Source organism: Mustela putorius, unplaced genomic scaffold (genome assembly GCF_011764305.1).
Source record: "Mustela putorius furo isolate JIRA1106 unplaced genomic scaffold, ASM1176430v1.1 tig00000174_pilon_pilon_pilon, whole genome shotgun sequence".
Taxonomy (NCBI): Eukaryota; Metazoa; Chordata; class Mammalia; order Carnivora; family Mustelidae; genus Mustela; species Mustela putorius.
Window position 1 is genome coordinate 12,284,195 of NW_025421304.1, and position 14,662 is coordinate 12,298,856.

General features: G+C 54.2%; 1 protein-coding gene across 1 annotated transcript in view; it reads left to right on the plus strand.

The window, feature by feature from the left end:
• Positions 1 to 362: 362 nt before the first annotated feature.
• The window catches only part of NKD1 (NKD inhibitor of WNT signaling pathway 1), an 85,485-nt gene continuing 71,185 nt past the window's right edge, over positions 363 to 14,662 (plus strand). The window contains exons 1-3 of the mRNA XM_045076045.1: positions 363 to 583; positions 712 to 744; positions 1,454 to 1,587. Of these exons, the coding sequence (XP_044931980.1) occupies positions 559 to 583; positions 712 to 744; positions 1,454 to 1,587 (192 nt within the window). The 5' untranslated portion in view covers positions 363 to 558. The remainder of the gene's footprint in view (positions 584 to 711; positions 745 to 1,453; positions 1,588 to 14,662) is intronic.

Sequence of the window (14,662 nt, forward strand, 5' to 3'; positions counted from 1 at the left end):
CGAGGGGCAGCGGTTGTTCCAGAGAAGACAGGACTCGGGAGGGTGTTTGTCCCAATACGCTTACGCCTATTGGACAGAGGCCCTTCCCCCACCCGGGTCCCTGGGTCTCCGGGTGCAGGTCCCTGGACCTGTCCGCCCCGCCGACCCCGCGCCCAGCTGAAGACCTCAGCCTGGAGGGGGGCGCTGTGTCGGCCCCGCGGCGACTGGCCACGCCCCGGCCCGCCGGCCCGCCCCTCCCGGCCCGCCCCCGGCCCGCCCCCAGCCCGCCCCCAGCCCGCCCTCTCCGCGGCCCGCCTCGCCTTTGATGAGCCGCGCCCGGCCAATGGGCGCGCGGGGAGGCGCGGGCCGCGGCGGCGGGCTGGGGGCTCGGCGCGCCCGGGCGTCAGTCGGGCCGCAGCGACGGCGGCAGGAGCGGGTCCCGGCGCCGCCTCGGGCTCCGCTCGGCTCGGGGTTGCTCCGGGAGGAGGAGAGCGAGGCGAGGCGCGGCGCGGCGAGCCGCCGGCGCCCCGCGGGCTGAGCGCATGGCTTAGGGACGCCCCCGCCCGCCGCGCCCCCAGCATGGGGAAACTTCACTCCAAGCCGGGTCAGTGTCGCCCGCGCGCCGGCCCCCTGGCCCCGGCCGCCCTCGCCCCCGCGATTGCTAACTCTCTGCCTCTCCTTTCTTTCCGGCTCCCGCCGCCGCCGCCGCCGCCGCGCGCGATGTGCCTGCAGCCGCCGTGTGCAAGCGCAGGGAGAGTCCGGAAGGTAGGGGCGCGCGGGGCACGGACCGGGGGGATGGACGGGGAAGCACCGCGAACCGCGGCGGAATGGCCTAGCCCGCGGGATCTTATTACCAGGGCCACCCCCACCCCCAGCTCTGGCCACCGCTCCCACAAACCCGCTCCGGGAGCAGTCCTCGCGCCCCCCTTTCTGCCCCACCGCCGTCCTGTGCTCTCTCTTCTGACCCCCAACCCCTCCTTTTGCGGTCCTCGCCCTCCGCGCTCTCTGAGCCCTCTCTTCAGACTCCTAAGCCCCTTCCCCCAAGATCCTGCCCCTCTCCTTCGGGCCCTCAGTCCCTTCTCCCGAGAGCTGGGCTCTTGCGCCCACTGCGCTCCTCTTCTCACCCCCAGTTTCCCTCTTCCCCTCATCCCCGGGTGCTCCGTGCACCCGTCCCGTGCTCACTGCACCCGACCCTCGCCCCGCTCCTCAGCAGTCCTGCCTCTATCGCTGCCTCTTCTGATCCCCACACCCTTTCTCCAGGGTGCTGCTCCCCCTTTAGGATCCCATCTGGGTCTCTGCCCCCTGAGGCTTAGCTGAACCCCTTTCTTCCGATTACCTGCGTCCCTCTCTCCCGGATGGTGCCCCGGCGCTCACCCCCCATCTTGTCCCCGCTGTCTCTGCCGCGCCCACTCTGTGTCGGGTAACTTTCGGCCCAGGGGCCAGACTCAGGGGCTTCGTGTCTTCCCCGCCCCAGGTGACAGCTTCGCCGTGAGCGCCGCCTGGGCTCGGAAAGGCATCGAGGAGTGGATCGGGAGGCAGCGCTGCCCCGGCGGTAGCTCTGGACCCCGACAGCTGCGCGCGGCTGACACGGTTGGCAGAGGAACCCGGGTACGATCCTCACCTACCTTTCAGCCCGAGACGGGTCTCCTTACCCAACCAACCCCAACTTCTGGCACCCTCTCGGCACAGCTTCTAAGTCCTGAAGTCCCTTTGCAGCTGCCTCTGCCCCACCAACATGTCTTGGGGAACCTTAGAGGTGGCTAGGGTGTCGGTCTCCCATCCAGCTGGCAGTGGAGGGCTGTCTGGGGAGGGAAAAGTCCTAGGTGAGGAGGTGGTGCAGGTCTGGTATGTGGGGAAGCTTGTGTGTGCTGGAGGGGTTTGGGGGCCTGTACTGACCTCTCTACCTTGTTTCTGTGGCCAGTATTCAAAGGTGGATTTAGAGGGGGTGTGCTTGCTAGTAAGACAGGGAAGGCATCTGGGTGGAGGACGGGACTGTGCTGGCCTTCAAATGTGTTCCAAGTGTCTGTGGCATTCATCACTCCATCTGCTCAGTCAGGAAGCCCAGTAGAAGAGGCTGTGATCTGGGTAGCAGAGCCTGGGGGGCACTGAGACCTGGTACCTCTTCACTTGGCCCACACGGAGAGAGCGGCTCTCCTGCTGCTGTCGCCAGGGCCCACCCTGAGCCTTCCCCCAGTAGGTTGCTGGGGTTGGAGCTGTTCCTGAGGGAGCGGTGGATGAGACAGGGGAGTGAGTGAGTCCAGCCCCAGCTCTTGGCCTGGGACTGGTGCTCACAGATGTCCTCGGAGCTCGGGAACTCTGCACGGGGCTTTCAGATGGTCTGCGTGGAACTCGAGCAAGCCAAGGATCAAAGGATGAATCAACTTTTTGATGTGACATTTAATTTTTTTTTTTTTAAACTTAGAGGGGAACAGACTGAGTCTCAGGTCTGGTTAGTTCTTTGGTCTTGTCCATGGGGCTGGGGAGGGGCCTGTGGAGGTTTCAGATTCAGATGTGTGTGTGTGTGTGTGTGTGTGTGTGTACGTTCTCTGGTACTGGGGCCGTGGCACCTGGGCTGGTCGCTTAGTTGCAGGGGCTGGTGCTGGGAGGTGAGCCTGGCGATAAAGTCCACGCCTGTGCATGTATGGAATAATTTCTGCATCTGGAAGAAGCCCCCATCGCACCTCTTCCCATTGCCTCGCTTAGCTGGGGGGCTTTCTCTTCTTCCTTTTTCTTCCTCTTCTGGCTGGGCTGGCACTGGAGCTGCTGTCCCCCAGGAAAGGTCAAAACTAGCTGGGTGGGGGGCACTGCAGTTGGGGCCCTTTAGAAACAGAACTACAAACTTCCCTTTCTTCCCTCACCATTTATAGTTTTTGATCTACTTACTTATTTAAAGCCTGGTGAAAATGATCCGATTTAGCTATACGAACAAATGCATTTGCAGCTCAAGACAGAGGCCAACTGAGTGGATTTCCATTAATCAAGTTTTGGGTTTTTTCAGCCTGTTTATTTTTACAAAGTATTCCTGCAGAATGACATTTATTTGCAGTCCCCCTTTTTTTTTTTTTCTTTCTTTCTTTTTTTTTTTTTTTTTTTCCTTTCCTCAACTGCCAGGCAGCTTGCTCCATGCTTTAGGGGAAACTTGAAATACAGCGAGGGCTTACTTCAATTGACTTTTATCTTCAAAGCCATAACAAATGTTACCCGCATGTTTTTGGTGGGTCTCCTTGGCATCCAGTCCTGGAGGATGGGAGGGAGGAGGAAGGAAGGAGAAGAAAACAAAAGTCTGTCGTTTTTAATTAAATAGTAGTATTCCCAGCAAGAGGAATGCGAACCAGTAAAAGTTGCCATTGGGGGAGATGAGGGAGGGTGGGGAGGGGGCCCCAGCTGAAGTCTGTGGCTTTGGTGAAGTCATGGAATTTTGTTGCCTGTTTTCTTCCCCCAGCTGAGGACAGCATGGGGTGGTGCTTGCTCCCCTTCCCTTCCTCACCCCCTCTCTCAGAGAAACACTCAGGGGTCATTAATGTTTGTTCAAAACATGTTTGAAGATGTGAGAGGCAGAGCCATCCGTGTGACATATGTTGGGTGGTGGAGGGCGGGCCTCATCCAAGATACTAGGGGGAGGGAGACTCTGCTTCCTGGGGAGTTCTGCTTTGGGGACTGGGACCTGGACACTGGGGTTCCTACCAGCCCTGGCCCAGCCACCAGATCTGCTGGGGTGGGGATGACGAGCCCACCCTGGGAGAGGTCAGGGGAAGCCCAAGGTGGGAGGCTGCGCAGTGGGGGGGGCCTGTGCACTGATTTCAGGTGGTGCCCGAAGGAATGTTTGTTATCTTAATAGTCAAGCGTTTCTGTTGCCGGAAAAGATAATAACTAGGACATCAAACCCATGATATTATCACTTAGGATGAAGCTAAATTGAAAGACGGTGTTGAAAGTTGATTCCGAGCACACTATTAAGTACAAGTGGTCAAAACTGTGACTGTGGAAACGGAATGCCCGAAGTTTAGGAGAAACACTGAATGAGACAGCAGTGGGCAGCCTCCTGCTGAGGTTAATTTCTGTGATTCCCAGTGGGGCAAAAAGGGTGGCTGTATAGGCTTTTCCATTAGATCGTCAGGAGGTAGGGTGTGGGCTCCAAGGTCTGCTGGATGCCGGGGGCTGGCAGAGGTCCCTCCGGCAGCCCTAGGCCTGGCGTATGGACGGTCTCTGTCTCCACTCTGCCTGCCTTTCACTGAAGTGGCTGGAGGCCCATTAGTGGTTCATTCAACTCGCATTATTATCACTGCAATGAACATCACTATTTATTAAGTTCCTGTGGATGTCAGGCACTTTGCTTACATTGTCTCACTCCTCTTCCTAACCCTATAAAGTTGCGAGCCGGCTGATGGGGACTCTGTCTTTCTCTCTCCTTCGGAAGCACTTTCTAGAGAACCGGGCCACGAGTGGCAAAGGTCTGTGCTAGAACACCTGCCCAGAGGGTTCTTCCCTTACTCATTTCCAGAGAGCAGCATGCTGACCAGCTGCTGAGTACTTTGGGAAGAGGCCGGTGGTGGGCCGGCAGGAGCAGGAGGGGCACCTGCTGGCCCTCTTCCTTCCTGACCCGGTCTGAGTAGCTTAGTCAATGTTTAGGGTGGGTCCCAGTTGCTTGGAAGGTCCTGGGGCGGGAGAGGGTGACTTTGCTGGCACTAACCTAAGCCTGCCATCCCGAGCATGAAAATAAATGAGGCCAGGCTCTGCCACTAGAGCTCACCATCTCCTATAAGCCATTTTATCTAAGCTCATCTGCTAAATGGGTGTAATAATATCCTCAGCCCTGGTGAGGTTATGGCAAGTGACCCTTCAAAATGAGTTCAAAAGGGAGAAAGATACTAGGAGGTTTGCTGAGGCACAGGTTGGGCAGAGATGGGAGCCCAGATGATGAATCCAGAGGCTTCCTCCCTCCCCTGCCCCACCGTCCACTGTAGATGCACTTGGATGGACACGGACTGAGGGCGGGGCTTCAAGCACTCGGGGAGCTCAGAGGAGAACAATAATGAGGGATGGGGACAGGTCCAAGTACTCTGAGCCACGAACAATGAAGTGAACGATTTCTATGCCGGACAGCAATGCAATAGACACTTCGAAGTTTCAATAAGCCTAATAATCTCAAAGAGATAAAGAAGGAGTGGTAAACACAAAGCTGTAACAGGCAGTTATGAGAGAACACCAATCGGGAATACCGGGTCTGGAAAATGTCCTAGAATATAATGGGTGAATTGGAAAATGTTGGTAGAGGGATGGAGTCGTGTAGGGGACGTGGAGAAGCTGATGGCAGCGTGCCTGGACAAGGAGAACCTGGGGGCCCTGTGCTCTGAGCTTTGTACCTGTGGGCACCGATGTGAATGTGTAAGACCAGGTTTAAGGCCATGCCCCGCCCACCCCCCCATCCCCCCACCTGCCCCCAACCCCGGGTTTGGCCCTTTTGCTCTTTTAGCAGAGCTGCCTTAGGAATGGGGCGGAGAGCTGCGGGCCTGGCAAACCTGCTTCGGGGTTGAAGGTGGCTTTCCTGCAGGCTGGTAATTTAATTACGGGGCACCTAGTGCATTTTGATGTTTGGGGAAGATTGGGAGGGCGCAGGCTGTGTCGGAGCCCGCGAGGCCATGCAGGGCTGGGTGATGGGGTTGGAGGCTGGCTGTTGGCCCAGCTGCTGCCCCAGTTGCCAGATTCCAGGGGAATCACCCTTGAATGATACCAGTTGGCACAATTAAAAGGCCCCATGTCTTCACCATATGGAAAGCGTTAGGCCTCCTTACGTGGTTTCAAAGCTATGTGCCGGGACGTAGACTTGACATTTGAGGTAAAGCATAAATTAAATATTTGGTGTTTTCAGAATTAGAAGATGATTTGCTTTGAGGTTGGTGGAGGCATCTTTGGGTTCTCCAGGAGGGTCTCCTCTGCCCGTGGCACCCAGGATCAGCTCTGTAGCCCCACCTGGCAGCTTTCTTTACTCCGGGGGTGGGGGTGCAGGGAGAGACTGGGGAGGCCCGAGCTGGGCAAAGCGCCAGCTGGGGCTTCTGGCTTTCAATTAGGCCGGGTTCCTCTGGAGGGCGGGTGGTGGGCAAGGCTTTAATAAATCTCTGTGATGTGGTCTCTGGGAGACTTCGAGGAGCATCTCATCCTGCCTTCGGAACTTCTCTTTGGGAAAGAAGTTCTCCTGAGTCAGGCCCATGCATGTTCTAGTCCCTTGAATTCAGGAACAGCCCCTGCACTTTCACATTTCGTACAAACTGTATGTAATAAACCCAGGGAGAGGCTGAACCAGGAAGCAGGCTTGGCATGTCTCCCAGGTCCTAGAACTCGGGGGAATGGTGCTTCCCCTCACCCAGTGGGGATGGCCAACGTGAGGAGAGAGGGTGGGCCCCGGATGGGCAGAGAGGACTCCTCCTTGCGCCAAGAAGCTCCAGTAGGGACCCACAGGGACCCAACCATCCCTATGAGTGCTTAAAACAGTCTACAAAGGGGCACCTAGGTGGCTCAGTGGGTTAAAGTCTCTGCCTTCGGCTCAGGTCATGATCCCAGGATCCTGGGATCGAGCCCCACATCGGGCTCTCTGCTCAGCAGGGAGCCTGCTTTCTGCTCTCTCTCTGCCTGCCTCTCTGCCTACTTGTGATCTCTGTCTCTCAAATACATTAAAAAAATAAAATCTTAAAAAAAAAAGTCTATGGAAAGTCAGCAAGGAAAGAATTACTTTCACAGGAATACATCTTCCTTGCGTTAGCCCGAGGGCACGTGGTGGGGACTTATGATGTCTTTGCTGGATGGATGAATGAATGAAGATCGATTAGGGCACCATCCCTGCCTCATTCTCTCCCAGATCCTCTTCCTCAGGCAGAAGGAAGAGTGGGACCAGGCCTTTGTTGTCAGGCACTCATCTATTAATCATGATATATAATGAATTGTTGTTCGTTATGAAATCCCTAGCTGGGCCAGGCATCGAGGATACAGGGTACCTAAACGAGCTGTGGTCCCTGCCCTCCCATGGCTTCTAGTCTGATTTAAAGGAGACGAAGGAATCAGGACATCAACAGACTGGAGTACGTGGGGGAAGCTGAATGAAGGTGGCATTTAAATAGAGAGCTGAGAGGCCCTGAGGAAGAGGGTGTGGGAGGAGAAAGTTGGTAATCGTGCACAGAGTACCTGTGGGAGGCCCGGGATTCGACATTGTCCCTGGGAACTCGGTGCTGCTTGTGTTGGGAGAGCGGACTTCAAGTGGCTTACAGCGTGTTGGGCCCACAGAGCTCTCCTGGTGCTCAGGCTTTCTGAAAAGTCCTGTGCGTTACTGGCCCCTGGCACATGTGAGCTACCCGTTCCCGAGACAGGTGGAGGGACCGGGTGGGTGTTCAGCCTGCTGCCCCAGCCAGCAGCATGCTCATGGAGCTGCTGAATGGAGAGCGTCATGGACTTGGGGACTCGGGGGCATTATTCCAGGTGTTGGGATGGATCGGTGGGCCCTGCTACCCTGCGTGGAGAGGAGGGTCCGCTGAAGGGCCAGAAGCCCAGCGGTGGTAGGATATGGGGGCCTGCGGTGTGGGATTGGATTGTACTCAAGGCAGAGAGAGGCACCCCAAGGGCGAGAGGAGTAGTAACAAGCCAACCACAGGGATGGTTCCTGAGGGAAGAGGGTCCCTTGCCTTGGTTTACCTGATGTGTCTGAGAAAGAGGAGTGCCAAGGGACCCTCTGGTGAAGGGGCCGGTGCCCCGGCCCACAAAGGGATCTGCTAGCCTTGGAGAGCCAGGCAGCCACAGATCCCAGCTCAGGGGCTCTTATTGCCTCCCTCCCTGGCTGTGGGTTCGCAGTGTGCTTTGGTTTAGAAACTTTTGGAATTTTTAGGTTGCTTGTTGGATTCCAAAGCAGGCGCTTCCGGCTGCCTCCCTGACTTCCCTTTCTTTTTCGCTCACACATGTTCTTTTTTTGTGGCTCTTGTCTCTCACAGACATTCTTTCTCTTCCTCTCGCTCTCTCCCTCCCCACCCTGCCTTCCCCCGCACCTCCTCCCTCTCCCCCTCGCCCCTGAGGAAGGAAAAAATTCAGACTCTCACAAACAAAATGTCTGCCATTCCATCTGAGGGAGAACTGAGGCAGGAGCCCAGAATATCCTGGAAGAAACGCCAGAGAGAGCTGAAGGCCTCAGTTGTTTAATCTGGAAGGCGGTCTTTGATGTCACCGTGCTCCGTTTATCCTGGGAGGCTGCCTGCTTCTTTATGGCTGGCCTCAGACTCTCCACATGAAGAATGGCCGAGAGCCTTCAGGGGCTGGAGGAAAAGCCGGATCACTCCCCGAAGGGCGGGCCCAAGGATGCTGCCCCTCCTGCCAAGCCCAGGTGGGGCGGAGAAGCTTTTCCAAACAAGCACTTGCAGAGACATAAGTAATTCTTTGATAACTTCATGGGGGGAAGCAGTGGGAGGCTGTTTGTCCGTGGGGACAACCATCACGAGGCTTTGCGAGGAAAGTTCGGGTCCCGCTACAGGTCAGCCCTGGCCCCAGAGAGGTGGCTGTGGCCACCTGGGGGTGCCCTGGTTGTGCATTCGTTTGGAGGGACGGGTCTGGGCTTCACTTTCTGAACTCGTTGAGCCACATGGGCAGCGCCCTGTGTGCGTGGCCTGGTGGGGGGCTCATGCCTTTCAGAGGACCCACAGAGGAGGCCATGGTGGCGTGGCGTCACCTCCCTTCTCTGGGCCTGGGGTTTTCCAGCTATGAAGTAGGATAAAATCATTTATTATAACTTAGCAACCATGAACGCATTTTAGTCATCCACAGATAGTCCTTCCTCTCCATGGAGTGGACATAGTGTACCTACTTTGGGCCTGGTAAACATTCGCTGCGCCCGCGAAGCATGGCACTTGTGTTCATGGAGTTTATACTCTAGTAGGAAAAGAGAAGTATTTTTTTTTGTAATTTAATTTTTTTTTCAGTGTTCCAAAATTCATTGTTTATGCACCACACCCAGTGCTCTATGCAACACGTGCCCTCCTTAATACCCAACACCTGGCTCACCTAACCTCCCATCCCCCTCGCCTCCAAAACCCTCAGGTTGTTTCTCAGAGTCCAGTTCTCAGGTTTCGTTTCCCCCTCTGATTTCCCCCAACTCACTTCTCCTCTCCTTCTCCCAATGTTCTTCATGTTATTCCTTATGCTCCATAAGTAAGTGAAGCCATGGGATAATTGACGTTCTCTGCTTGGCTTATTTCACTCTGCATAATCTCCTCCAGACCTGTTCATGTTGATACAAAAGTTGGATATTCATCCTTTCTCATGGCTGCATAATATTCCATTGTATACATGGACCACATCGTCTTTATCCATTTGTCTCTTGAAGTGCATCTTGCCTTCTTCCACAGTTTTGCAACTGTGGCCATTGCTGCTATGAACATTGGGGTACAGATGACCCTTCTTTTCACTACATCTATATCTTTGGGGTAAATACCCAGTAGTGCAATTGCAGGATCATAGGGTAGCTCGATTTTTAATTTTTTGAGGCATTTCCACACTGTTTTCCAAAGTGGCTGCACCAACTTGCATTCCCACCAACAGTGTAAGAGGGTTCCCCTTTCTCCACATCCCCTCCAACAAAGAGAAGTATTTTTAAAAACAAATGACACAATTTAAGTTGTGATGGGTATCTCGGAGGAGGAGTACTGGGTGCTTTGAGAACATTGAATGGGGCTCAGCCCTCATCTGGGTGGCTGTGCCTTCCACAGATATTTGGGTGTGTTTAGGGTGGTATGGAAACTATGAAGCATACGGCATAGCTCCTACCCCACTGAGCTTAGAGTTTAGTGGACCTGAACGTTCATCTTTGCCTCTCATCCATTTTTCTTATCTTATTGCATTGGTTAGAATCTTCCATACTATCTAATAACAGTTTGTTGCTTATCTAGTTAAGAAAGCTTTCTTTAACCCCTGGCTTGCTAATATTTTTGAAACCAGGAATTATTATTGAATTCTGTCCAGTGCTGTTGGGGTGTTGTCAACCTTTGCGATTGTAACAAATGACTACGTACAGATTTACCTCACTAGATTTCCTAGTGTTCAACTTCCTTTGTATTCCCAAACGTAATCCTTCTTCATCACGACACATGGCTGTTCTAAAATGCTGTATTTGATCTGCTTATCTTTCACTTGGGATTTTTGCATCAATAGTGCCATTAGATTGGCTCATGGTTTGGGTAGTGGATACTGAACAATGAAGATAGTGTTAGGGGAATGTTGGAGGACACTCTGGGGGCTCTGAGGGTCTAGAGCAGGGGGTGCCAACTGGCCTTGGGTCAGGTGGTCTTGGAGGAGCCATTGATCTCAGCTCAAGGGTGAATCAGGGAAGGGGTGGTGGGGAGCAAGGTGGGGGGTCATGTAATAGCGCTCTGAGTGCCTGCTAGATGGGCCAGTAGTGTGTGAGAAAGCCTCCAGTTTGTTTGAGATGCTGATTGAAGTTCATTTGGCTGAGGAGGGACCACAGTCTAGGCAAGGCAGCCTGCTCAGGCGAGTTGTGGACCTTGGTCTTTGTCTAGAGAGAAGACGAATGGCAGGCCCTGTGTGAGGATCCAGCAGGGCAGAAGTGGGGGAGCTCTTGTGGCTGGGAAGAAGGAATGTGAGGACAGGCTCTCCGTTGTAAAAATAATTTGGAGGATAAAGAGGAATCAAGTGACTCTATCTTCTTGGCTCAGGCAGAGATTCTGGAATGTCTGCATTGACCTGGGCAGAGCCTTTGGCTCTTAGGGCTCATCCAGGGGACCCTTGAGACCACCAGCAGGGGAAGGACCAGGAGAAGGAGAATAGGGCTTGAGGCTGTGTAGGTGATGGTTAAAGAGCGAGCACTCTGGAGCCCGATATCCTGGGTGCTAGCAGATACTAACTTCTAAAGATGTGGGAAGGATTAACAGAAACTTCACGGGGTATTGAGGCACCCAGAGTACTTGGCCCCTGGCAAAAGGCAGGGAGATATCACTGTCCCAGGGCAGAAAGGGCAGGGGAAGAAATGTTGGATATTTTGGATTTGGAAACCTACAGGAAACACTGCTGAGGAAGTGGAAAAGCCAGGCAAGAGCTCTATATGTGGAAGATGAACCATAGAGACGTGGGACAGAGGGAGTGGGGGGTGGGGAGAAATACCCCAACCTCTCCTTGTGTCCTCAGGTTTCCTGCCAGGACCTCCCATTGTCCAAAGCCAGGAGCCAGAGACCAGGACGCTTCAGCAAATTGGTCTAAGGAGGTCAGCTTCCCCGGGGGCACAGAGCAGCATAGAGAAGGGTGGGGAATGGATAGGGGTGGGGAGGCCAGTAGAAGAATCAAGTCTGGGCCTCGGTTCCCTCCTCTGTAACGTGGGTATGGTAATGGAATCCGCTTCACAAGCTGGTTGTCAGGACTCCGAAGGTAGAAGGGTTGTAACTGCCGGGCACAGAAGTGTGTGCCCAGTCCATGTGAGCTATTAGGGTTATAAAGCCGCAAGAGACACCAGGCTATGGAGATTTGGGGAGGACTTCCTGAAGGAGGTGGCGTGTGAGAAGCTCTGAAGGATGGTCAGAGTTTAAAGGGCCAGAGAAGTCATATCAAGGACATCGTGGGCTGGGTGGGAGACATGCAGGAGGAGTGGGGACTGGGGTCCCCCAGGGGCACACGTCCTGTCTCAAGTGTGCAGCATCGCTTAGCCCCTGCCAGTGGTTGCCATGTGCAAATGCGGCCCTGGTGTTGCCACATCGGGTCATTAAGAGAATCTAGCCATCTGGATTTTCATGTGAAGTCATTCTAATTAAAAAAAAAACAAAACAAAAAAAACCATCAACCAAATAATGTTTTTAGAAAATAGTTTCTTTGGGTGGACCCAGGCAGCTGGATTTGGCCTGTTGTTCCCTGGCTTGGGAGATGAGGTTTTGGTGGGGGACAAGTGTGTTGGTGGTAATAGTGCAGACTCTTGAGTGTGAAAGCCACCTCGTGCTTTATGTGCGGTTTTTCCAGTGTCTTGTTCCCCCATGTTGTGCAGCTGAGAGACGGGCACAGTGGATGGAAGTGTCAGGCCCAGCTAGGGAGAGCGGGACTCAGGCTGCCACCGAGCAGGGGGTGGAGGCCCAGCAGAGGCTGGGGGCTGGGAAGCTGGGGACAGCTTGTTTCCGTTTGGCAGAGCACTGTGGGAGGGCCAGGTGGGGGTCAGCACGGAGAGATGTGGCTTGGGCCACTTTGGGGACAGCACTCGTCCATACTGCAAACTTCCATCTAGCGCCTTGCATTGGTTCTCTTAACTTCCATTAGACCCGCCTTCGGGTTCAGGCCACCTTGTACCGAGGCTCCCGGTGTGCACACAGAGCAGGTGTCCCAGACATGACTGGCGGAATCCGACTTCTGGGTCTGACTCCTGACGCCCAGATGCACATCTCTTGAGGGGGTGCTCATCTCTGATCCTCAGTTTCTATATCCGTGGAATGGGTAGAAGCCTGGTTTCTAGCTCATGGCGTGGTTCTAAGAGCGACACAAGTTCCTCTCGGCCAAACAGGGAGAGTAAAAGGGAGGTCTCTCCTCTTAAAGCTAATGATCACTCAGGTGCGTGATGAACTGGTGAGGAAACGTGATGAGGAAAGAGCAGGCTGTGGTGGGACAGGAAGTGGGGTGGGGTCCAACCTTGGATCCAAAGAATAAACAGCCAGGGGAGGAAAGGGGGCATCTCAGAGAGAGGGAAGTGCAAAGGCCATGATGAGGGTAGGGAATCTTCAGCTCCCTCCTGTCTGACGCAGGACCAGACTCCAGGCTCTGAGATGTTAGGACAGAAATGCTCTTTCCAGCAGAGGAGGGTCGACATTGCCTGGGGTTGGGAGGGGAGGGGGGAGTTTGTTCTATGTTATAACCCACCAGGGTCCTGGTCCCCCCACTGCAGGTGATTTGATTTTTTATTGATGTCTGCCCACGCTGGCTGCTCTCCTTTCTGGCTGGATGGGAGGTAGGGGGAGAAGGCGTGGAGCTGACTGGCTGGCCTGCCGTGTGCTGCCCGAGCCCCCTGGCTGTGAGCACTGCTCTGGGGCCCCAGAGAGGCAGGGGCACAGCATAAAGGGGCCCTGTTAGCAGGGCTGGCTTGGCCACCCTCGGGCCACAGGTGAGGGCTGGGGAAGACCAGAGCCTCCCCAATGGGCTCAAGCCTAAGGGTGTTTTTCTCATTCTAGAAGGCCACGCAGGCTGGCAGGCCCCTCACACAGAGGCTTGGGCTTGTGGTGGCCCCAGCGAGTGGGTTTGGGGGTGCTGCTTCGGGGTGCCATGGCCATGCCCGATCTGGCTTCCCGAGGGAGACTTGTTGCGGGGCAGTTTTTGACCTTGACCCCGTTACTTTACGCATCTTTCCCCCAGTGATCAGAGAGACTTCAAAAGCAAAAAGATGAGGAGAAAGTGCTACAGACCAGGAACAGAACTGTGTTTTCAGTGGCCCCTGGGGAGATGCCCTTGTCCCCCTGCCTGGGAATTCAAAGGAGCCTGGTGCCTTGATGGGTCTCGTCCGTGCATCGCTGTACAGTGTTCTTTGGCTACAGCCTCAATATGGCTACAAAGGGTCCACTCTGTCCCATGCCCCACACTGGGCCATCCACGGCATGCCGGCCCTGAGCCATGCGTGGTCCGTACCACTCAACACTCGCAGCACCGTGAGAAGGCAGGTCAGAGTGTCAGAGACAGCCCATTCCTGTCTTTGTTTTACCTTTGGAGAAACTGAGCGCTAAAGGAGTCTACCTCCTTGCCCAAAGTCACTTGACTTGGGAGTGGAATCTTCCAGCAAGATTCCAGTTCAGGTTAATCTGATCTTAGAGCTGTCTTCCATCATCATAGATGAGATTCCCACCCCCACCCCCCATCAACCATATGTTACAATCCCATTTGTGGCTCATGAAATCCATTTAGCGACCAGCATTAAACATTGCCTAAAACAAGAGGAAATATTGCTTTGTGTGACTTTTTAAAAAATTTATAGGCAAGGATATTCATGTCTATAGATAGACAGATCCATCTAGATCTGTGGATATCTACCCACACATCTATACCCAAATCCATATACAGAGAGGCCCATTCTAAAATGTAATTCTTACTACAGGTAAAAGTGTTGGAAAATACTGATGTTTGGTTCCTGGTGCAGGCTCTGAGCCCGAATGCTTAGTTTCGAGCCCCAGCTCTCCTTCTCACTAGCTGTGTGACCTTGGGCAAGTTCCATAACCTCTCTGTGCCAAAGTTTCCTTTCTTAACATCAGGGCCTTTTGGTCTGTTGACAATATGGTCACAACAGATTCTCCCAGGATGACTGGGGGTGATTTCTTGCCCACCTACTCCCTTTGCTCCGGGCATGAAGAGAATGGGGAGTCTTTTGTGGGTCCCCAAGTCCTCTCACTCAAGAACCAACCTCTGAGCTGCAGCTGCCTCCTGAAAGAACAATTGGCTGAATCTTTGGGGACTGGACAGAGTACTGTGCTGGGAATCCTGAGCGGGGGGGTGGGGCGGGCACTGGGGGTGGCCCCAGCTTGGCTATCAGGTAGCTAATGTCACTGCTGCTGGCCTTTATCTCTGCATCTCCAAGTGCGCTGAAGAAAGGGAGGGTGTTTGGGTTCTCTTTTGCTGTGTAACAAATTACTCCAAAATTTAGTGATTTAATCCTCTCGTGAGTTGATTAACATTACGCTATTTGTGT